Raw genomic sequence first — 22,758 nt, 5'->3', positions numbered from 1 at the left:
ACTGGTTCGAGTCCCAGCTGCTCCTCCTCCAATCCAGCTCTCTGCTATGGCCTGGGAAAGCAGTGTCAGATGGCCCAAGTCCTTGGGCCCCTGCACCCATGTGGGAGACCTGTAAGAAGCTCCTGGCTCCTGGCTTTGGATCAGCCCAGCACCGGCCGTTGCAGCCAATTGGGGAGTGAACCAGTGGATGGAAGACCTCTCTCTCTGCCTCTCCTCTTCTCTCTGTGTAACTCTGACTTTCAAGTAAAATAAATAAATCTTTTTTTTTTTTTTTAAAGAAAAGAGTTACAATAGAGGATTCTAAAGGCAATAAAAAGCAGAAAACCCAGGAGGATTCAGTCTCCCAGTCTATGAATTCTGTTGTGTTCCTTACTTTGTTTATTGGTTGTTCCGAACTGCAGACTCATAGGATTTATTTTTATCTTGGTACACTGGGGCTTGTGTGCCAAGACTCATTAGTACTAATTGGAGTAACAACTTTGTAATTCTCAGTGCAAAGTGATGGGAATTTGACTCTAATTTCCACTTTTCTTGGTGTTCAGAACACCAAGAGTTTTGCTGTAGTTTGTTTTTTTTTTTTTTTACTTTTTTATTGAGATATAATTCACATGACATACTATTTGCCACTTTAAAGTGTGCAGTGTATTGTTTTTAAGTATGTTGTACAACCGTTACCACTCTAATTCCAGAAAATGTTTTGTTGGTCAGAATACTAAGAATAATACTGTATCAGCAGTTACCTTTTCTATTCTATAAAAACATCCAGTAATTTTACTGAACTGTCTTTTTAGCCAGTCTCACAGTTTTCTACCTTTTAAATGAAGTGTTTGTGTCACTTAACATTTACAGTATCCCTTGGTAATTTGAACCTTGCCAATTTGAGGTTTGCAAATCTCTAAAAAGTTTATAAGTTTTTACACATTTATATTTATTAGAATATGTTTTCTATAAAATCTTCAATAATCATTGGAACCTATCTCTTCAGAACCTCTGCAAAATAGGCTTGTCTCCACATGTAAATGGAATAAATTTGTGTTTGTGAAGTATGATACCACGTGGGCCAAGCTCTTCTTTCTCAAAGTATCTTTTGAATTGCGCAGACCAGTGCTTATGGAAGTAATCTGCATATCCCTAACAGTGCTAATTGGTGCGGTAACATTGCGTGTAGTGCTCTGTCCACAGAGAAAATAGAGACTACCATTATCAATGGTATGAACTTGTATGAAAGTCTTTGCTGTCAGAGTAAATTGTGATGTACTTTTGTGCATCCCTCTTTCCCCTTTGGAAAATTAGTAATATGTTTCTGGACCTTTGACTAGGCCATCGAGCTGTGTATATTGGTGTGCACGTCCCATTCAGTAAAGAGAGTCGGCGGCGTCACAGACATCGTGGGCACAAACATCACCACCGGAGAAGAAAAGATAAAGATTCGGATAAAGAAGATGGACGAGAATCTCCCTCTTATGGTGAGAGGAAGCAGAAATTCCCATTAGAGGGTTTGTTCGTTGAAAAGTATCTAATTTTTTAACAGAATTTTAAAAAAATTATGTATCTGCAGTAATTTAGACACATGTATTGGGGGAATACCAATGAATGTAAGAATTATTTTTAACAAAAGTATTTATTTATAGATTAAGATCCCCTTGGTATGAGTGAAAAAAAAAAATAAGGGGCTTTATTCTCTCCATTTTATTCCAGACTTGGGACTATGAAAGTTGTTTTATTATTATTTTTTTTTAAATTTCCAATTTAGTAGGATCTTACTTCCTTTGCTATGTATTTTGTTCCTTACATATGCTGTGAACAGACTTCTGAAACCCTGAAGCTTCTGGCAGGGGTTGAAGGTTTTTCCCTTTATAAATCACATTTTTTTGACCAGAAGATTTTCCAGTAGGCTGGATGACTTGATTACCTTTGCATGAAAGAGAACTTGATAGAGTTGTGTACAGAGAAGGACACAGCAGGTTTTTGTTTGTTATTTAAAAGCAAACAAGTACTGAAGAGAGAAAAGACATTTAATGAGGATTGATAGCAGTGATTTAAATGGCTCTGAGAGGGGGAAAGAATTGAGCCAGAAAAAACATTATGTGGCCTAAGGAGGACCTTTCAGACATTATGCATGGCTAACGTAGGGGGCATCCTGAGCTAATAGGCTGCCATAGGCCCATACAGCCCTCTGCACCGTGAGTTCTGTGTGTACTTTGTAGTAAAGCTATGGTAGGAGCTATACCCCTATAGTTTCCAGTGTGCTGTGCTAAAGGAAAACTGTGAAGTGGCAAGGCATCAAAAAATCAGTGCGCTTGATTACAGATACAACATGAATATAAGAAATAAAATATCTGTGGTTAGTAAAATTGCAAGTGCCAGTTCTACGCTTAAGCATTCCAACATGCCCTTGACACAGGCTCTTTTATTTAATCTCAGCATTTTTTAAAGATAGGCATAATTTTCAGTTCATGGCTTAGGAAACCTCAGCTCAGAGAGGCTAAATTATGAGACTATCTTGAGAACCTCTGCTAAGAGATCTTGCTGAGCTAGTAAAACGTTAAGTGGTCATGTACCTAGCAAAGGTCATGTGGCTAATAAAGGCAAAATGAACACCCTGTTTAAAATCGCTAGTGAACTTTGATGCAAGTGATTTAGAAGTTATTTTTCTGTTCCATATGATGGGCTGGTCCAGCTCAGGATATCTCAGTCTCTTCCATGAGTCAGTCAGTGTGTCTCCTCTGTAATTCATACAGAAGGAACAGACACACAATATTTTTATGAATATTTACTGAACTATGTTTCGATGTTCACCTAGGTGAGTGATATGATAAGCTAGAATATGGAATTAGAAGTCTATGAGTAGTGATTTGAAAAATAAATGATGAGGGAGAAGATATTTGACTTCTTTTTAAAGATTTATTTTATTTATCTGAAAGACAGTGTTACAGAGAGAGGAAAAGAGACAGAGAGAGAGAGAGGTCTTCCGTTCACTGGTTGAGTCCCCAAATGTCCGCAATGGCTGGAGCTGAGCTGGGGACGGAGATGGAATTTTTCCTTGGAGCCTCTGTGAAGAAATCAGCTCTGCCAGCATCTTGATTTTTATCCTTGAAAGTTTAATTTTGAACTGTAACAGAATAAATTTATGTTTAAGCAACTTTTTAGTTTTTATAGCAGAAATAGGGAACTGAAAGGATGACCAACAGAAGCATGAGGTTGAAATGTAAACATCTGTGAATGTAAATAACCATAGTGACATCATGAAGAAGAGAAGTTGTATAATCATCTCAGAAGGTCCAACAGGAACATTTAACAAAATTGTACCCTCATTTGTGATTTTGATTTTTTTTTTAAATTTTCCTCTTACTGAGGTTTTTCCTATTTGACCTTATTTTGTTCTCCATATCTTTTTTCTATCTTCTTATCTGTTGTTTCTGCATTCTGTGTAACTTCCTCACTTTCTCACCAGGTTTTGGAACTTTGAGTTTTTCTCCCTATTCTTTATCTTAGCTATCTTTTAAATGTTCTATATGTCTAACATTTCCGTGTATTTTTAGAGAGGAGGAAGTCCTGTTGTTGAGAATCGTGGTTCATGTTTTGAGATGTTGCATATTTTGTTTGTTTCTTTTAAATCAATATAGAGTTAGTCTGACTTATTTATTCTTTACATAGTTTGTCACTTTTCTCTGTAAAGAAGGAAATGTCTTTCTGTGATACTGGTCTTTGTTTCTGCCCACAATTTGGTGTTTTTATTAATAACTAAAAGAAGAGTTTTGAGTAAATATAGTCTTTATGAGAAAAATGTTTCACTTTCAAAACGGTGGATTTATTTTTGAGTGAAGTGAGGACAATTTTGAGTTTATTTACATGCTTACTTTGTCAAGATACCCCATCCCAGAGAGTTCAGTTTATTCTTGGTACTGAGGATGATGATGAAGAGCATATTCCCCACGATCTGTTCACGGAAATGGATGAACTGTGTTACAGAGATGGAGAAGAATATGAATGGAAAGAAACTGCGAGGTAATGCTGCGGAAGCTCATTGTTTAATTGGCTTATTTGACTTCTTTTTGTAATAAGAATATTAAATTGCAGTTATGTGATATACCCAGTACTATAAACCAATGAGTAGAACTTCCCTTGTTAATGTCTGGAACTTCTATCCTAAATTTTTTTCTCATCTCAAATTTGTTTCTGTATAAACTTTTTTTTTTTTTTTAAGAATTATTTTATTTATTTAAAAGACAGAGTTACAGAGAGAGGTAGAGCCAGAGAAAGAGAGGTCTTCCGTTCCGCTGGTTCACTCCCAAAATGACTGCAACAGCCAGAGCTGAACTGATCTGAAGCCAGAGCCAGGAGCTTTAAGGGCCCAAGGAATTGGGCCATCTTCTACTGCTTTCCCAGGCCATAGCAGAGAGCTGGATCAGAAGAGGAGCAGCCAGGACTTGAACTGGTGTCCACATGGAATGCTGGCTCTACAGTCTGGGACTTTAGCCTGCTGTATCGCAGCACTGGCTCCATAAACTCTTTCTATTTAACAATACAAAAAGATTTATGTTACTGTAGACTTCCATTAAAGAATCAAATTCAGGCCGGCGCCGTGGCTCAATAGGCTAATCCTCTGCCTTGCGGCGCCAGCACCCCGGGTTCTAGTCCCGGTAAGGGCACCAGATTCTGTCCCGGTTGCCCCTCTTCCAGGCCAGCTCTCTGCTGTGGCCAGGGAGTGCAGTGGAGGATGGCCCAAGTCCTTGGGCCCTGTACCCGCATGGGAGACCAGGAGAAGCACCTGGCTCCTGCCTTGGGATCAGCGCGGTGTGCCGGCCGCAGCGCACCAGCTGTGGCGGCCGTTGGAGGGTGAACCAACGGCAAAAAGGAAGACCTTTCTCTCTGTCTCTCTCTCTCACTGTTCACGCTGTCTGTCAAAAAAAAAAAAAAAAAAAAAAAGGAAAAAAAAAAAAGAATCAAATTTGAGGGACTGGCTTAGCAGGTTAAGGCTCGGCCCACAACACTAGCATCCCATTCATGTGCCAGTTTGAGACCTGGCTGTTCCACTTCTGATCCAACTGCCTGCTAATGCACCTGGAAAAGCAGCAGAAGATGGCCTAAGTACTTGGGCCTCTGCACCCACATGGGAGACTTGGAGGAAGCTCTGGTCTCCTGGCTTTGTCCTGGCCCAGCTGTGACCATTGTAGCCATTTGGGGAGTGAATCAGCAGATGGAAGACCTCTCTCTCTCTCTCTCTGTCTCCCTTTCTCTCTGTAATTCTTCCTTTCAAATAAACAAAAAATAGCCGGTGCCACGGCTCACTAGGCTAATCCTCTGCCTTGCGGCGCCGGCACACTGGGTTCTAGTCCCGGTCGGGGCACCGATCCTGTCCCGGTTGCCCCTCTTCCAGGCCAGCCCTCTGATGTGGCCAGGGAGTGCAGTGGAGGATGGCCCAAGTGCTTGGGCCCTGCACCCCATGGGAGACCAGGATAAGCATCTGGCTCCTGCCATTGGAACAGCGCGGTGTGGCGGCCGCAGCACGCCTACTGCGTCCGCCATTGGAGGGTGAATCAACGGCAAAAAGGAAGACCTTTCTCTCTGTCTCCCTCTATTGTCCACTCTGCCTGTCAAATAAATAAATAAATAAATAAATAAAAAATAATATTTTTTTAGAGAAGAAGGAAATTTGAGGGGGTCAATATTTAGTTCATTGGTTAAGATGCCAGTTAATACTCCTGTCCCCTACATTGGAGTACCTGGTTTTGATTACCAGCTCTGGCTTCTGACTCCAGCTTCTTGGTAATGTGGCCTCCAGGGAGCCATATTTATGGCTCAAGTATGTGGGTTCCTTCCTTCTATGTAGGAGACTTCGATTGAGTTCCCAGCTGTGACCCTCAGTCACCGCAGACATTTGGGGAGCAAACCAGCAGATGGGAGCTTATTCTCTTCTGTGTCTCTGCTTCTGAAATGAAGATTTTTGTAAAAAAGGAATTGAGAAATATATTTAAAAAAATTTTAAGAAATCAAGATCTTGTATATTTTTCTATATTTATAGCAGGAGTAAAATGAAAGTTACAAAAAGTTCCAGTTTGTGTTTGTTGGCTTGTTGATGTGATGGCTAGAATAAAGGGGGAACTGCAGAGGAACCTCGTGACTATGGAAATTGTAGCCCATTAGCTTAATTTGTGAAAATGTGTTTTAATGAACTTTTGTTCTTCTGGTGATTCTATTTCTTTTTAAAAGAGCGAGTTTCTATTTATTACATTAAAAATAAGCAAGTGAAATCTTTGCTACTTATAAAACATTCTAATGTGTTATTCATTCAGATGGCTGAAATTTGAAGAGGATGTTGAAGATGGAGGAGACCGATGGAGTAAACCTTATGTGGCAACTCTGTCTTTGCACAGTCTTTTTGAACTAAGGAGTTGCATCCTAAATGGAACAGTCATGCTGGATATGAGAGCAAGCACTCTGGATGAAATAGCAGGTTATAGTAAATTGGCTTTTTTTATATTTAAGGTGTACTGAAATTCGAGATGATTTAAGGAAATAAAGCATAATTTCAGAAATTCTTTTAGCAGCTGTTGAGCTGCTGTTGTGAGGGAAGTATGACGAACAGGCACAAACAAGGTAGACTTTTTGTAGCATTTGCAGAGGAGACGGTCGAGTTAGGCAGGTATGACTGCAGTATCAAGTGTGTGATTAGTGCCATAAGCACATACGGAGTTTATTCTCTGGAAATTCAGGGGAAAGAGTTTTTGTTTCTTTTTCTTTTTTACTAGGGCATCTGGGGAAACTCCCCAGAGAACATTAATTGTACAACTTAATGCATAAAATTTGACTACATGGGAATTAGGAGTGGTGGTAAGAGAAAAGGAAGCATTTTGAGGAGGAGGAAGAACAGGAAGAAAAGTCTAGACCTAGAAGTCTAGTCAGCTCTGGATCTTAGGAAAGTCAGTTCCATGTGAGTACACAAATTTCTTGAATGACAGTATGAGATATGTTAGGAAAATAAATTAAAGATTGTGATTAACTGTGAATTATTTGGTTAAGAAATTAGATTTTATTTGGTAGTTATTTTGGCAGTCTTAGGATACACTGTGATTAATATGTGCTTCAGGAAAGTCACTGGCAACACAGTGTAGGCGACTTCTGGGTTTAAAAAGAGGTCAGAAACAAACAGGCCAGATAGTCTCTTAACGTTGGTCTAAACAGGAAGTGATGACGTGAACTATGGCCAAGATAGTGATGGAAATGACAGAGATTTGTAGGATAATATGAGTAAGTAAGTTGAAGAAGATAGTTGCGATAGACCTATTTGACCACTAACTAAAATCACTCAAAACCAAAATCTAGTTCAGTAGTCATGAATTTGAGTATGTGATGTTCTTTGTAAATCTCCTATTGAAAATAAAAATCCTGTAGTATTTAATCTGCAATAGGATCATGTTCTCAGGCTAGCAGTTTTACCCAATGGTTAAGTTTGACTAAGTGCTGCAAATCTTTGCATCGTCAAAGTGGTTACATTTTTGCCTTACATGAATGAAATATTGAATTAGGGTTAGGATTAGTCAGTGTGGACATAAGGGTCTTTGGCTTAGCAGTTACCATGTAATGCAATATGTACTTCAGTAAATTTTGTATAATCCTGTGTCCACGTGCTGTATAGTTTAATGGTCTGATTAACTTGTTAGGTTGGTCCTTTTAGTTTTCTGTCAGAGTAATCTTATAGTTTAGAAAACTTTACATTTAAAAAATCAAGATAGTGCCACTGTGCTTATTTATACATGTTTCATAAATTAATATAGTTAAAAGACACTGCAATAATGCATAAATGTCATTACATCAATCCCCATGTCCCCTACGCCCCTCTCACAACCTTATTCATTTATTGCTTCATGATATTTTATCTATTGCTCACTGATTTTTCTACTTTTGGAAGAGTGGGAGCAGAAACTTGCTTTTTTTTTTTTTTTGGACAGGAAGAGTGGACAGTGAGATAGAGAGACAGAGAAAGGTCTTCCTTTACCGTTGGTTCACCCTCCAATGGCCGCCGCGGCCGGCGCACCGCACTGATCCGCAGGCAGGAGCCAGGTGCTTCTCCTGGTCTCCCATGCGGGTACAGGGCCCAAGCACTTGGGCCATCCTCCACTGCACTCCCAGGCCATAGCAGAGAGCTGGCCTAGAAGAGGGGCAACCGGGACAGAATCTGGAGCCCCGACCAGGACTAGAACCTGGGGTGTCGGCACCACAGGCGGAAGATTAGCCTATTGAGCCTGCCGAAACTTGCTTTGACTTGTTAACTGTTGTATTCCCAACACAAGGTGGGCACTCAGTCCATAGCTAGTGAGCAAACGGATGGGTCCAAATTCATCTCCTAGAACAGTTTGGGGGGGAAATATGAGGTAAGATAGTAAAATGCCTGTATATCTTAGGAAGCCAATGTTAGAGATCTTCAAAAAGTTCATGGAAAATGGTTATTGTGAATCAACTCTACATGGATTTCAATGTTTTTGCACAAAAATGAAAGCTCCTGATAACTTGCTGTAACATGTCTACACGGTATCTACTTTTAAGCACTAAGTAAGATCTCAGTTTGGAAAAAACTCTGTCAGCACAACTTGAATTCTGCTAAAATGAAGCAAGAACAAATGTCAAGCTAATGGTGAAGTGGAACAACAGTAGTATCATTGATTCCTTATGAAGATGAAGAGTTTATGGGCAGCTTGCCACAAAGGAACCAGCAGTTCACAAAGGGGAGGAGTAACTCATCTTGAGAAGGGATGAAATGATGCTAAAGATGAAGCCTTCAGTGACAGACCATCCACATCAGTCTGTGAGGAGAAACTTCACCTTTTCCATGCCCTAATTTCAACTGGTTCAGAGTACACAGTTCTCACTGAAGGATTAAAGTAGAGCAGGCTTTTTGCTCAATGGGTACCAAACCATTGTGCCTAAACCAGGTGGAGACAAGAGCCTAGCTGTCACTGGACATTTTCAGCAAGTGCGATCAAGATCTTAAAGCATTTCTTTGAAGGATTATAGTGGGAGATTAAACATGGCTTTACCAGGACAATCCTGAAAACAAAACACAATCAAAGCAAAGTGTCTACCCAGAGAAGGAAGTTGCCCAAAGCAAAGGCACAGCAACAGTTTTTTGGGATGTTTTAATAAGTGTTTTGCTTGACTTTCTGGAGGGCTTAAGGATCATAACATCTGCATAAGGATCATAGCATCTGCATATTATGAGAGATTTGAGAAAGCCTTCACAGAAAAATGCCTGAGGAAGCTTCCCCAGAGAGTCTTTCTCCACCACAACAAGGCTTCTGCTCATTCTGCTCATCAAACAAGAGCAATGTTGCTACACTTTTAGTAGGAAATCATGAGGCATTTGCCCTCCAAGCCTCATTTGGCTCTTTCTGATGTCATTTTTTAACCTTAGAACATCTTTAGTTTTCATGAACTTTTTGAGGTACCTGCATATTAAAGGGTATTTGCCTTGTTATGACTTAATTCGTTCAATTAAGTAAAATGTCTCTGCATTTTGTTCATTTTTGTTGGATCAATCATGTTCTTATCTTAATACATACGGTATTAAATTTTAAAAGAGAAGACTTTCTGGAGCTATTGAAGGATCTAGCTTTTGTTCTTAAGTTTCATTTAGTTTGTTTATTCCTATGTTATAGCTGTCTGAGTATTTTTTTTTCCTTTGAATAGATATGGTACTAGACAACATGATAGCCTCTGGCCAGCTAGACGAGTCCATAAGAGAGAATGTCAGAGAAGCTCTTCTGAAGCGGCATCATCATCAGAATGAGAAAAGATTCACCAGTCGGATTCCCCTGGTTCGATCTTTTGCAGATATAGGCAAGAAACATTCTGACCCTCACTTGCTTGAAAGGAATGGTGAGATAAGTTGTGGCATCCAGATTTTGTTAACACTTCTTCTCTAACAGCATTCCAGTTTGTTTTAATTAATTTTGGAGAAGGAAGAAAATGGTATTTCCACATAATTACATAAGGTCATTTTATACTTTTTAATTTTTTCTTCTACTAATGTTATTTGTGCCTTTTAAAAATACCAATTCTGAAATATTTTTATAGCATGACAGAATCCTCTGTAGAAATAATGTAGATGCAAAAAATTAATAACTTGCTTGTGTTAAAATGGTGCACACTAATTCTGAGTCATAATGAGGATATTTTGAAAAGCTTGTGGAAAAATAGAATTAAAAATAAGTTTATTTTGGTTGTAAACAAATTTGAACTCCATGCCTAGTTTTTTCATGTATGCATAGGTTTCAAAATTGCACCAGAATAAACTTCCCTGTTAGTTCTACTCCTCTGTGAACATTTTGAAGTGCCCTTGCTTTTAAACACCGTCATTATTCCTAACCCTGAATTATTTCTCTTTTCTGCTTTTTTGTTTTCATTCATGATTTCCTTTTGAATAGTTGATTAAAGAGGCATAAATTATGATCTGTAATATCTTGTAATCTTTTGAATTCTAAATTTTAAGTGAACCTTTCTATCAGATTTTCCCTGGTGATATTTTTTAAATTTTTAAAAATTTAACAAAAATTTGTAATGCACATGCGCATGCACACATACACATACACACACGTACACCCACGGAAAGAGAAAAGCAAGCAAGAGATCTTTCATCTGCTGGTCACTCATTAAATGCTTGCAACAGCCAGGGCTGGGCCAAGCAGAATTTGGGAGCCCAGAGTTCAATTCAGGTTTCCCATTTGGATGGCAGGAACCCAAGTACTTGAGCCAGAGTGTTTGTTAGCAAGAAGCTGCAATCAGAAGTGGAACTGAATTTTGAACCTTGGCACTCCAATATGAGATAAGGGCATATCAAGTGTGCCAACTCCTGCCCCACCAATGCTATTTTTGTTTCCTAAATATACTCTAATTTCTTGTCAAAAGAGTTTTTGAGAAGGTTTGAGTATTACGTTGCTCTTTGTTTACATAATTTGTGAAATGTTTTGATTGTTTCTCTTGTACTCTTAAGAGTGACCTAGTTGGTGTTTTTGACATCATTGATATTGGCACAGATTCCAGCTCTTCTCATTCATGGACCAGTAGCAGGTTATGTAGGGTATGAAAAGCATGTTTTTGTATGCATTTGCCTCTGTCAGTGTCTTAAGGCTGGCACACCTGGAAATGTTGCCTTGCTTTATTTTCTGCTATGTAAAGCAGCGCAGTACATCATTAGGGCACTCTTTTTTCTCTGAAGGAATACTTACTTTGATGGGGAAACCCTATGCAAGGTAGTGGAGCAGCTTACAAGGAGCACTGTTGCTTCCAGCAACTGCTGTTATCCAAAACCTGTGTGAGGATTACAGTGATGACAAGTGGAGGGGGACACAGTGTCTTTCTGTTCATCTTTTCTGTTGCTGAAGTAATAAAATGGCTATTAAATGTTGACAGCCATAGTTGGAGTTGACCATAATCATCTTTTGAAGCTTAGTGTAAGATACTTAATTTGACCATTTTAAAACTCATTTTAATCTGTCTAAAATTATGCCTTGCCGTATTTACGGAACCTTAAAGGCTAAAAGAATGTCTCCTTTGGACCTAAGTTCATTTTGAAAGTAAACTGTGTATGGCACATTTTATAATTTCTTTTTTTTCTTTCATCCTTTAATTGATTATATATTCTCTACTTTGGTGAAATGAGTTCATTTATCCAGAGGGGCTGTACTACATCTTTATTCCTCATATGCAGTGAGTGGCTCCTGATTTTTCTCCAGTTATACTTTTGTTTGGTTCCTTTTAATCATAAGACAATGGCTATTTTTTTCTTAATTGCCATTTTAATATACTATTTTGTTATTTTATAGTTGTAATTTAACAGTTTTTTGTTTTGTTTTGCATGTAGAGTCCTTTTAACTAAGTGGTAGTGGTTGGCAGTGGTTATGGATGAGAGCTTAATTTATTTTAATGATTTCTGAATCTCTTGAGCATACAGCTTTGGTAACTTACACCATATAAGATTGATTGTTGTATTTCTCATGTTTTTCCTAAAAGAGGAATGTTATTCTTGTAAGCTGCACTTAATAGAAAATGTCAAGTGTTTTATCAATAAGTGTGCATGACTTTTGGAAATGTTCTGAAATAGTCTTACTGCTCTTGTTGGTGAGAAATATTTTCTTACCTAATTAATTCAAATATTGTACAAGGGGGTCTTCAGAAACTTCATGAAAGATGCGTTTTATGAAAAAACTGTGCATAGGTTTCAAGATATTTTTGCATCGAGTGACCATATCATCTTCTTGCCATTTTTCCATGAACTTTTTGAACCCCGTTTTTGCATGCATTTGGTTAAATTGAGCTGCTATAATTAGAAATGAGAAACATATTTTAGGGTATTTATCAGTATCTTACAACAAGAATAAGTATCCTTTAATGTTGATATTATGTTTTTCTTACTAGAAAGTTTTTATATTTTGTTTGTCTTAAATTTTCCTGAGAACACCACCTAGTTGATGTTTGTCCAGTTGACTTTGTGTTATAAATATCTAATGCCAACTTGATACCATTTTTAAGTTAGAAATTATTAAGTAATGTGGACTTTTCTAATAAGAGATTAAGCTATCTGTAGTGTTTTGGTACAACATAGGAGAAATACACTAAGCTATTCTGCTGAGTTTTGGTTTGAATTCTATTTCTTAGATTTTTTTTTCTATTATATTCTCATTTGTATTTATTAAAGCAGCAACTTCGTGTTGATTTTATCCCTTTTGAAAATGCCATTATTGGTCATTCTAACTTTCAACATAAATATTGTCTCCCACCATGTATCTTTAACGTTGTTTTGTTTTTGTTTTTCTTTTGAATTATAATTAGTTCCCTAAAGATATATCAAATAAGTTTTCATTGACTTTGTAACACTTAGAAACCTGACTGACTTGCTAACCCTGAGAGCATGACTTTGAAGTTTTGGGCCCTTCCTGGTAGGAATTTACAGTGCATGTTGATGTTTGTGTCTCTGTTGCCTTCTGCAGTGACCCTCATCGTTTTTCCTTTATTTGTTTTTATCTCAGGGGAAGGCCTTTCAGCCTCCCGCCACTCTTTGCGGACAGGTCTCTCTGCCTCAAACCTTTCACTGAGAGGAGAATCGCCTTTATCTCTTCTTCTCAGTCATCTCCTTCCTTCTTCGAGAGCCGGAACCCCTGCAGGCTCGAGGTGTACAACCCCAGTACCCACCCCTCAAAGCAGCCCTCCTTCCAGCCCTAGCATCAGTCGCCTGACCTCCAGAAGTTCCCAGCAGAGTCAGCTGCAGGCCCCCGAGCTACTGGTCTCACCTGCCAGTGATGATATTCCCACAGTAGTAATTCATCCGCCTGAGGAAGACTTAGAAGCACTGGAAGGCCAGGAGCAGAAGAATGAGGAAAATGTTGGCTTAACTCCAGGCAACTATCCCACTCCTCCATGTGTGGTGCTTTCTGCCTCTGGATCACCTGCACTTGGAATGCCTTCCAGCACATAACTTAAGCGGCAAACGTAGATAATGCTTCTCATTTATTTTGACTTCTGCATGTCTTTTTTTTCTTTATATTACAGAGGAATAGATTTACTAAAAATATAAGTTACATATAGGCTACACATAATTGAAGCCCTTACAAAAATGTTCACTGAGGTTTTAGAGGTCAAGGCATTTGGTTCAGAAAAACATGGCTTTTTTTTTTTTTTTTTTAATTTTTGACAGGCAGAGTGGACAGTGAGAGAGAGAGACAGAGAGAAAGGTCTTCCTTTTGCCGTTGGTTCACCCTCCAATGGCCGCCGCGGTGGCGCGCTGCGGCCGGCGCACCGCGCTGTTCCGATGGCAGGAGCCAGGTGCTTCTCCTGGTCTCCCATGGGGTGCAGAGCCCAAACACTCGGACCATCCTCCACTGCACTCCCTGGCCACAGCAGAGAGCTGGCCTGGAAGAGGGGCAACCGGGACAGGATCGGTGCCCCGACCGGGACTAGAACCCGGTGTGCCGGCGCCGCAAGGCGGAGGATTAGCCTGTTGAGCCACGGCGCCGGCCAAAACATGGCTTTTTTTATAATTAACTTTTTAATTTGCCATGATTTTTTTATTATCTTTTAGAACAATGGCTTTTCTTGTGCAGTTCACTCAGGTGAATAAAAGCATTTTGTACTTAGATTGTAATGAGGTTATGTACATTTTATCCTTTTGATAATTTTTTTTTCTAGAGATTGTAGTACACTGTAGCCTTCCTAAGAAAAATAGAATCTTTTTCATTTTTGCCTCTGAAAGCATTAGATTCTGTAATGACTGACTGTGTGGAATCATCAATATTACTAGTGACCCTCTGTGTAATGTGATTCTATCTTTAATCCAAATTTTCCTTGAGATTTTTGGGAACAGACTTCCTGATGGTATGACTAGGTTATATCTTGGTATGTGAAGAGAAAAATTGTTTCATAGTGGGTTTCATCCTGTTTATGCTAATGATAATTACCCATTATGATAATTTGGGTTCTTTGACATTGATTGTATATACATGTTTTTCTTTTTGGATTTATTTATTTGTTATTTGGAAGGCAGAATGCCAGAGGCAGGGTGGGGAGGGATCTTCCATCTGCTGGTTCACTCTCCAAATCCCCACCAAGAGCCAGGGCTGGGTTAGGCTGAAGTCTGAACCAGGAACTCCACCTGGATTGCAAGGACCCAAGTACCTGGGCCATCTTATACGGTTTCCCCAAGTGCATTAGCAGGAAGCTGGATTGGAAGCAGAGTAGGTGGGACTGGAACCTGTGCTCTGATATGGAATGCCAGCATTGCAAGTGATGACTTAACTGTTGTAAACACAATGTTAGTCTCTATTCTATGTAGATTTCTACACATATATCCACCTAATTGGTGTAAAGTGTTGTTAGTGACTGTTTTTTACTCATGTTTTAGGTAATCATCAATGTGCTCATTGAGCATTATTAATGCTCAATAGTGGTTTTAATCACATATGCACTATCACCTTTCTGCAAAATACTAACAATATCTAGCACTTCAGTGATAGCTTAGTTACTAATTAGGCTATTTAGCATATATGCAAATTCATGTAAGTTCAATGGACATTTACTTGAGAGAGAGAGTTACAGAGAGAGGGAAAGACTGAGAGCTCTTCCATCCACTGATTCACTGCCCAGATGTCCACAAAGTCTGGAGCTGAACCGATCAGAAGCCAAGAACCAGGAGCTTCTTTCAGGTCCCTCATGTGGGTGCAGGGGCCCAAAGACTTGAGCCGTCCTCTGCTGCTTTCCCAGGCCATAGCACAGAGCTGGATTGGAAGAGGAGCAGCCGGGAATGGAACCAGTGTCCATATTGGTTGCCGGTGCCACAGGCAGAGGCTTAGCCCATTACGCCACAGTGCCAGCCCTTAAGTTAATTACATTTAACAGAATCATACAGCTAGTAAGTGGCAACCTACATGTTCCATTCTTTGTGTTCCTACTGCTCTGGGAAAGCAGTCTTCTTCTATGTTTGTTTGCAAACATACCAAAAAGATTGTTGTAGTTGCGAGAAAGATAATACTTTTACAAATAGCAATGGAAGTTTTGTGGTCAAATCTTTGTACTTTTTGCTATAACCAGGATCATAATTACCACTGTTGTGTAGAGTGTGTCCCAGTGCAGTTATAGGTGCTTTTCAAGTATCTTTTCTCTAATTCTTAACAATAATTTGATGAGGAATTTTACAAATGAGAAAAAGACTTAGAGATATTAAGACTACGTTGTAACTGACCAGAATAGAGATTTGACCTCAAATCCACTTAAGCGTCATCTGTGGTGTTGTATTTCACTGTGAATTTTGCAAGTTAATGAAAGAAAGATAAAGCTTAATGAGGTAACTAACCATAAAAGAGGAAGAACACCCTAGCATTTATTACTTGAAATTTTTCAGCACTCCAGTCTTAACTGAAAAGAACTAGTATGATTTTACTTTATGATTTACTTTTTCTTTGAGCAAAATTGATTTTAAATTTACTTGCTGCATTTGTTTTCACCTCTAGCATATTTACCCTTAACCATGAGATTTCTTGTTCTGTCAGCTTCAGTTTAAAAATAATAAGGGATTATAAATTTTATGTCAGAAGGAAGAGATATGTAGGTTCATGATGGATAATGGCCTATTAGATGGGGCATGCCCAGGGATCAAAGGAGCAATTGAGAATTGAGGTGCGCCAAGTATTTTCCCTACCCCTCGCTCCATTCCTTGAGAGGGGTGTGTGTGTATGTGTGTGTGTGTGTGTGTTTGTGATGAGATTTATCAGCTTTTCTGAAGACTACAAATTATAATGGAGAGAAGAGAGGGAATTTTTAATGAGGAAAAAAGTTCACAATTACTGTTTGGAAGTCCATCTATGGAAGTTCCGTGATAACTGAAGAGAAACAGAGAGGTAGCTGTACATAATTCCTTGCTTAACTACGTTCGGTGCTTCAAAGTGCCTAGAAACTCCAATGGCATTTCCTTGAAATCCAATATTGTCTTCAAGGAGGAAGTTGACTTAGCTTAATTGTGAAGAAACACATGCCATTGATGTTTGTGGAGTCATTGCTTGTGCTTACCAATAATAAAGTAGCATTTCCTATTAGTTATTTTTTGGAAAATAATTACATGTAAAAGAGGTGAACTAAACTTTTTAGTATTTTTTGTAACTTTTTTTCCTTTCCTAACTTGGTATTTGTCAGTCTTGGCACTGTTGACATTTTGGACTGGTTGGGTGGGAGGGGCAGTCCTGTACTTTGTGTGAGTTCAGCTCATTTCTGGCTCAGGCTACTAGCTGCCAGTATAATACTCCCCCGTTCCCTCAAGTGTGATACCCAGGTATGTCTAAACATTGGTGGGTATTTGTTGGTGAATGTAATTTTCCCTGATTAAGACCCAGTGCTGTTATTTTTTTCTTCCGTTGTTTTAAAAAATTTATTTAGGTATTTGCATTTGATTTGGAAGACAGAGAGATCAGAGAGAGATCATCCCTGTGCTGATTTGTTTCCCAAATGCTTTCAACAGCCAGGAGTTGGCTGGGCTTAAGCCAGGAGCCCAGACCTGGGAATCCCACATGGGTGGCAGGAACCCACATACTTGAGCCATCACCTGCTGCCTCCCCCAGGGTGCATGTTAGTGGGAAGCTGAATGTGAATCAGAGGAGCTTGGACCCAAATAAGGCACTATAATAGGGATGCCTAACACTATAATAGTGTGGCCAAACAACCCCTGTTAAATTGATACATAATAATTGTATATTTTTATGGAAGGTGATACATTTGTGTATATAGTGAGTAATGGTCAGATCAGAAGGGTGGGCACATCCACCACCCAAGATATAGATAATTTCTTCATGCTGGTAACATTTGGACTCTACCTGCTATAGATCATTACAAGTTATCCCTCCTCTCCAGCTGCACCTGTCTGCCCCTGCCCACTCTATGCTTTCAGACTTTAAGTGACAGACAACTCTGGTATTGACCTTTCTCCAGCTAGAGTTGCTGTTTGAGAACAAAATGTAAGTGTGAAAATAGTAGATTGAACAGAGTGTGATTTTTAAATCTCATTGCTTTTGTTTTTACACATTTCTAGTTTTTTTTTTTTAAAGATTTATTTATTTATTTTAAAGGCAGAGTTACAGAGAGGCAGAGGCAGAGGCAGAGAGAGAGAGAGAGAGAGAGAGTCTTCTATCTGCTGGTTTACTACTCCCCAGATGGCCACAATGGCTGGAGCTGGGCCGATCTGTAGCCAGGAAGTCAGGAGCTTCTTCTGGGTCTCCCACGCAGGTACAAGGGACAAGGACTTGGGCCATCTTTCACTGCTTTCCCAGGCATTAGCAGAGAGCTAGGTCAGAAGTGGAGCAGCTGGGACTTGAACTGGCGCCCGTATGGGATGCTGGGACTACAGGCAGGGGCCTTACCCACTATGACACAGTGCCAGTCCTGTTTTTTTTTTTTTTTTTTTTTTCTTTTTAGATTTCTGTGTTTGAAAGGCAGAGTTACAGAGAGAGAGAGAGGGAGAGACAAAGAACTTCATCCGCTGGTTCAGTCCCCAAATGGCTGCAATGGCCAGAGGTAGGCCAGACCAAAGCCAGGAGCCATAGGCCTCCTCTGGGTGTCCCATGTAGGTACAGAGTCCCAAGCACTTGGGCCATATTCTGCTGCTTTCCCAGGCCCATTAGCAGGGTGCTGGATTGGACGTGGAGCAGCCGGGACTTGATCTGGTGCCCATATGGGATGCTGGCACTACACCATTGCACTGGGCCTGGTTTTGTTTTTTTGTTTTTGTTTTTTTTTTCCTTGAAGCAAGGTAATACTGTCCTTGTGAGTTTTCTGTGCAAATGATAGAGAGCTTTGTGATTTACCCATTTAATTCTGGGTTACCAGGGATTTGGTGTAGAAGCAGAGACTTGCCTTACTGATTGAGAAAACAGCTGTAACTTAGTGTGGGAAGGACGATGGTGGAAACTCTGGCCAATCCTTGACACGCTAGTTTGGAAAAAGGGACAGATTCCAAGTGACCAGGTTAGCCAGGTAACTACAGGATATGTCTCCTAGCTTTGTCAATATTGAGTTTTACCTCATTTGTTGTTCCCATTTCCAACATATCCCTAATTGGCCCCATAGCCTTCTCATTCCATTCTTCTGTCATGGTTCTGGCAACTGGGAAACTCTGTGTTATGCGGGCATTAGTTACATGCTCACAGGTTGAATATATTCAGCATTTGGAAGTAGGTAATGCTCTGGTGCAGTTGCCACCAGAACCTTCTTAGGTTTACTCCTGGTTTTCTTGTAGAGTTGGTAGAAGCTGCAGCTGCTGGAAAACTTTTATACCCCTTGGGCAAGGAAGGGACTCTATTTTAGAAGTTTCGGGACAAAGGTCAAAGAAGAGGAATCTTAATAACTTTTCCATGCTGAGCTAAACGCTGTGAGAAATGAGTTGTCTTAGGAAATAGTTTTTATTTCAGAGTCGCTTACCTTTTCCAGAGAGTGAGCTCATAGCTATAATAGATTGCAACTGCTGCATTTATTTTTTCTTATTTTAAACTTAGTTTTTTTGTCATGGAGAAATGGATATCACAGAGGTCTCCATCATTGGCTTTGAGTAGTAGACACAAGTGACTGAGTTTCAGTTACTGATTAGTTTCAGTTTGCTGTATTCCACAGAATATATAAAACTCTTATTAGATTTTGGAAGTGTTTCTGATGTGCTTAAAATTCTGGACTTGATTACTGATGGAAAAAAAAAAAGAAAACCTTTAGAGTTTATAGGATCTAAGCACAAAACAGATTTTAACTGACTTTCCATTGAGCACTAGATTGTTGTGACACAATCAAAACTAAAATTTTATCTCCTCCCCCCCCCCCCCCCCCATGATATTCAGTGTTTTGGGATATAATTCATTTATGTTCTTAGACCACACTTTTGGGAAAACAGATGAGACACATTTAATGGTAAAAACCTGTGTGATATACTTGAATTGTAAATGCTTGAGATTTGAATTTTTGTAGGACTAATGGGTCATATACTAATTGCTGTTTTTGGATTACTTAGTTGTTGTGAATGTCGCTGTTGAATATCCCTTGAAATGAAAATCTTAATGCTTGAACATGCAGACATCATTTGTAGTCCAAAGAGCAATCAGTTTGAATTCAAGCAAGCTAATTTTATTGATTGAATCATACATGTTGAGTGAGTTCAAGTTAGAGAACTTCAGAGTGACAGCTCTTTGATGATAACATCCTTACTCTTTACACTTATAATGTAAAAAACTTGCTTATTATATTTAAAAAGTTACATTTCTCAGGAATAATGACAGTAGCTAATAATACTATCGCAGTAAATGAAACTTGTTGAGGAAGCATTATGGAAGAAATTTAATCAGCACAGCTCTTAGATTTTCTGAACCATACTTAGGTGCTGTGAGAGAATTTGCACTGTTTTGGTGTAAGCATGCTGAGCGTAGTTGGGCCTCAATCAGCTTTGTGCAGTTCACATGTTTGCTAGATGAACTGAAAGTGCATGCCCCAAGCATTTGCAGTGATAATCAATCTTGGGTCTGTCTTCCATCTTTTCTGGATCCATGCCAACTCACATTTTTTCTTTTGCAAAGGGCCACCATTTTTGTAAATCCTAGTTGTATTCTTTTAAATATTAAAATATATAGCTTCATTGTTGCTTAAAATATTCTAGTTTTGCTAGTATGATACTAACACCTGGCACTGTTTTTCTTTTTTCTTTTTTTTTTTTACTGTGCACATATGCTTATAAAAACCATCACTTTCAGGAAATCAGCACAGTCAGGCTACAGAGTGAATTTGGTCCTTATTAATTTGGATTTGTTTGTTTTTCAATACAGGCATTTTGGCCTCACCACAGTCTGCTCCTGGAAACTTGGATAGTAGTAAAAGCGGAGAAATTAAAGGTAATGGCGGTGGAGGAAGCAGAGAAAATAGTACTGTTGACTTCAGCAAGGTAATTCTGTCATTAACTATAAATTTTCGCCATTATTCCTATCGAGAAAATAATTAGCAATGTGTGGCTTTGTTAGGGTTAATTATAATAATCTTCGAATAGACTGTGCTTCCAGACCTACATGTGATGCTTGTGCTATGTTAAAATCAGAAATTGTAAGAAAGATTAGTCTCTGAGTACCCAAATAATTTTATTTGCTAATGCAGAAATTCTGAAAAATGAATATGTGAGTAGCATGGTATTTCCATCCATACCTACCCATGGATGTCCTAAAAGTTCAGTACCTTTTGTGCTCTCATCATTGATTCTGGAGCTGCCACCACTAGAAAGGTGAATTCTGGGAATGGTGTTGCAGCACTAGACGTAGCCTTTTTGGTACTGTAATGGTGATCCCAGAGTTAGTGTCCTGGTGCCATATTTCAAGGATTGCCACTGGGAAACATGTCTGCTCCCCCCTGGGCAGGTAAACCCGTGGATTTAGAAAATAAATGTCTGGAGTATGATTTTTTTTTTTATTCTGGCAGATGAGTATCTAGTTGAAATAGTTCCCTCCCCAACAAAAAATACCCCCCCCCCCCAAAACAACCCATCTTATTTCAAAAGAAGAGGGCAGAAAAACTAAGTTTAAATTACACTGAACAATTGATCCTAGGAAGCTAGAGAAATTTTTTGATAATATTTGTTTGCTATAGGATACTCACAATACTTTAATATTTGTATCCAATGTAAGACTTTTTATTAAATGTGATTATGTCAAATAAAATTCGATTTGCTTAGGCCTTTTACTCTTGGATGCAAAGTCTACAAGTCAACATTTTACAGAAAAGGAGTTTAAATGGTTTGCATTGTAGCTTTGCTGAGCTTCAAGCTTTGCATTAGGGACACTGGCTGTGCAGAAAGGTGTTGCATTCTTAAAATCCTTGTGTTTCTAACTGAATAATCTTGTTAAGTGAATAAATGAGTGTACTTTACATTGTAGATGTCCTCTAGACATGGCAGTTGCCGTTTATTTTTGTTCCTCTGTCACAGTTTTACTTTTTTTCACTTGGCCTATCCCTGTGTACACCTCCTTGTCTCCCGTGGGCAGGAGTCTGCCTCCTGGCACTGTAGTTGTGGCACACTGGGTGTGGGACTCAAGAGGTCCGCCGTAAGTGCTGCTTTTCTTTTTAATAGCTAGCCCTGTAAGTGGTTGTTTAGTGACTTGTGTGAAACTGCATATACATGAAGAAGTTCACCTCTTTTGATAATCAATGTTTGTTACCTTCTCCTTGTAATTATACACAGGCAACTAAATTTCACTTTTAGGACATTAGCATCTGTCTGTAGCAACAAGGGCTATTTAATTTTAAATACAAGTTAAGTTTTTTATCCCCAATATAATGAAAACACTGGGACATGCTCAGTTGTTTTTAAAAGGGGAACCGTGGGAAGAATCACTGTGTTCCTGAAGTTGTATTTATAAAATGCATGATGTTTGTATACCTTCAATAAAAGATTTCTGGGAAAAATTATAAGGGAACTAATTCATTTCTAATGTTAAATAATAGAGAACTGTGAAGTGATTATTTTCAGCACTGTGTATAATTTCATGAACCTTGTTAGTTTGTGACCTATATATTTGTCCTTTTAGTTTTTAAAGGATAGTGCTGTATTTTTGAAAATTTTCTCAAATTTAATATTTGAGAATTTAGACCTGAAGTAGTGAAGACTGATAGTTAAGTGGTAGTATTGATAGAATGTGTTTTGCTTGCCTTCTTGTATTTGTCTCCTCCATTCTTTGTGAAAATTTTAGCATTTATATGTCTATTAGGTTATAAGTTTTGATTAGCAAATGTCTTAAAAAACATTTTCTTTGCTGTTTCCCTATAGCCTTATAAATAATGCAGATTTTATTTTTAATAATAACCTATTTGACAATAGGTTGACATGAATTTCATGAGAAAAATTCCCACGGGAGCTGAAGCATCCAACGTTCTTGTAGGAGAAGTAGACTTTTTGGAAAGACCTATAATTGCGTTTGTGAGACTGGCTCCCGCCGTCCTCCTCTCAGGGTTGACCGAGGTCCCTGTTCCTACGAGGTAAAGAGTTCTTTCCAAGGAATGCTCTCTAAGCACGTTCAAAACCTACCAGTTTCTGTCCATTAAATGTGCAAGAACAAGCATGTTGTTTTATGTCATAAAAGCTTATTTTAAGTGTTGATATTCAGTTATTATATCAACTGTTTTGAGTAATAAAGCCTAAAAGAGTTATCTTTTTTCTGTAGCACTAAACAGTAAGTAAAATTTTCGTCATCCTTTTGAGAAATACTG

The 22,758-nt window shown here is 38.8% G+C and overlaps 1 protein-coding gene across 6 annotated transcripts in view; it reads left to right on the top strand.

Annotated features, from left to right (window-relative positions):
• The window catches only part of SLC4A7 (solute carrier family 4 member 7), a 101,759-nt gene that overhangs the window by 37,198 nt on the left and 41,803 nt on the right, over positions 1 to 22,758 (top strand). For 3 of the 6 annotated variants that reach the window (XM_062215396.1, XM_062215407.1, XM_062215395.1), the window contains exons 3-8: positions 1,320 to 1,466; positions 3,870 to 4,008; positions 6,297 to 6,457; positions 9,688 to 9,876; positions 20,334 to 20,449; positions 22,370 to 22,527. In XM_062215396.1, the coding sequence (XP_062071380.1) occupies positions 1,320 to 1,466; positions 3,870 to 4,008; positions 6,297 to 6,457; positions 9,688 to 9,876; positions 20,334 to 20,449; positions 22,370 to 22,527 (910 nt within the window). Of the gene's footprint in view, positions 1 to 1,319; positions 1,467 to 3,869; positions 4,009 to 6,296; positions 6,458 to 9,687; positions 9,877 to 13,025; positions 13,395 to 20,333; positions 20,450 to 22,369; positions 22,528 to 22,758 lie in introns of all 6 variants that reach the window. The other 3 variants (XM_062215420.1, XM_062215414.1, XM_062215399.1) reach the window with 3 other exon arrangements.

The sequence above is a fragment of the Lepus europaeus genome, chromosome 2 (genome assembly GCF_033115175.1).
Source record: "Lepus europaeus isolate LE1 chromosome 2, mLepTim1.pri, whole genome shotgun sequence".
Classification (NCBI taxonomy): domain Eukaryota; kingdom Metazoa; phylum Chordata; class Mammalia; order Lagomorpha; family Leporidae; genus Lepus; species Lepus europaeus.
Note: the sequence above shows the minus strand (reverse complement) of the source record. Positions and strands in the feature narration are given on the sequence as shown.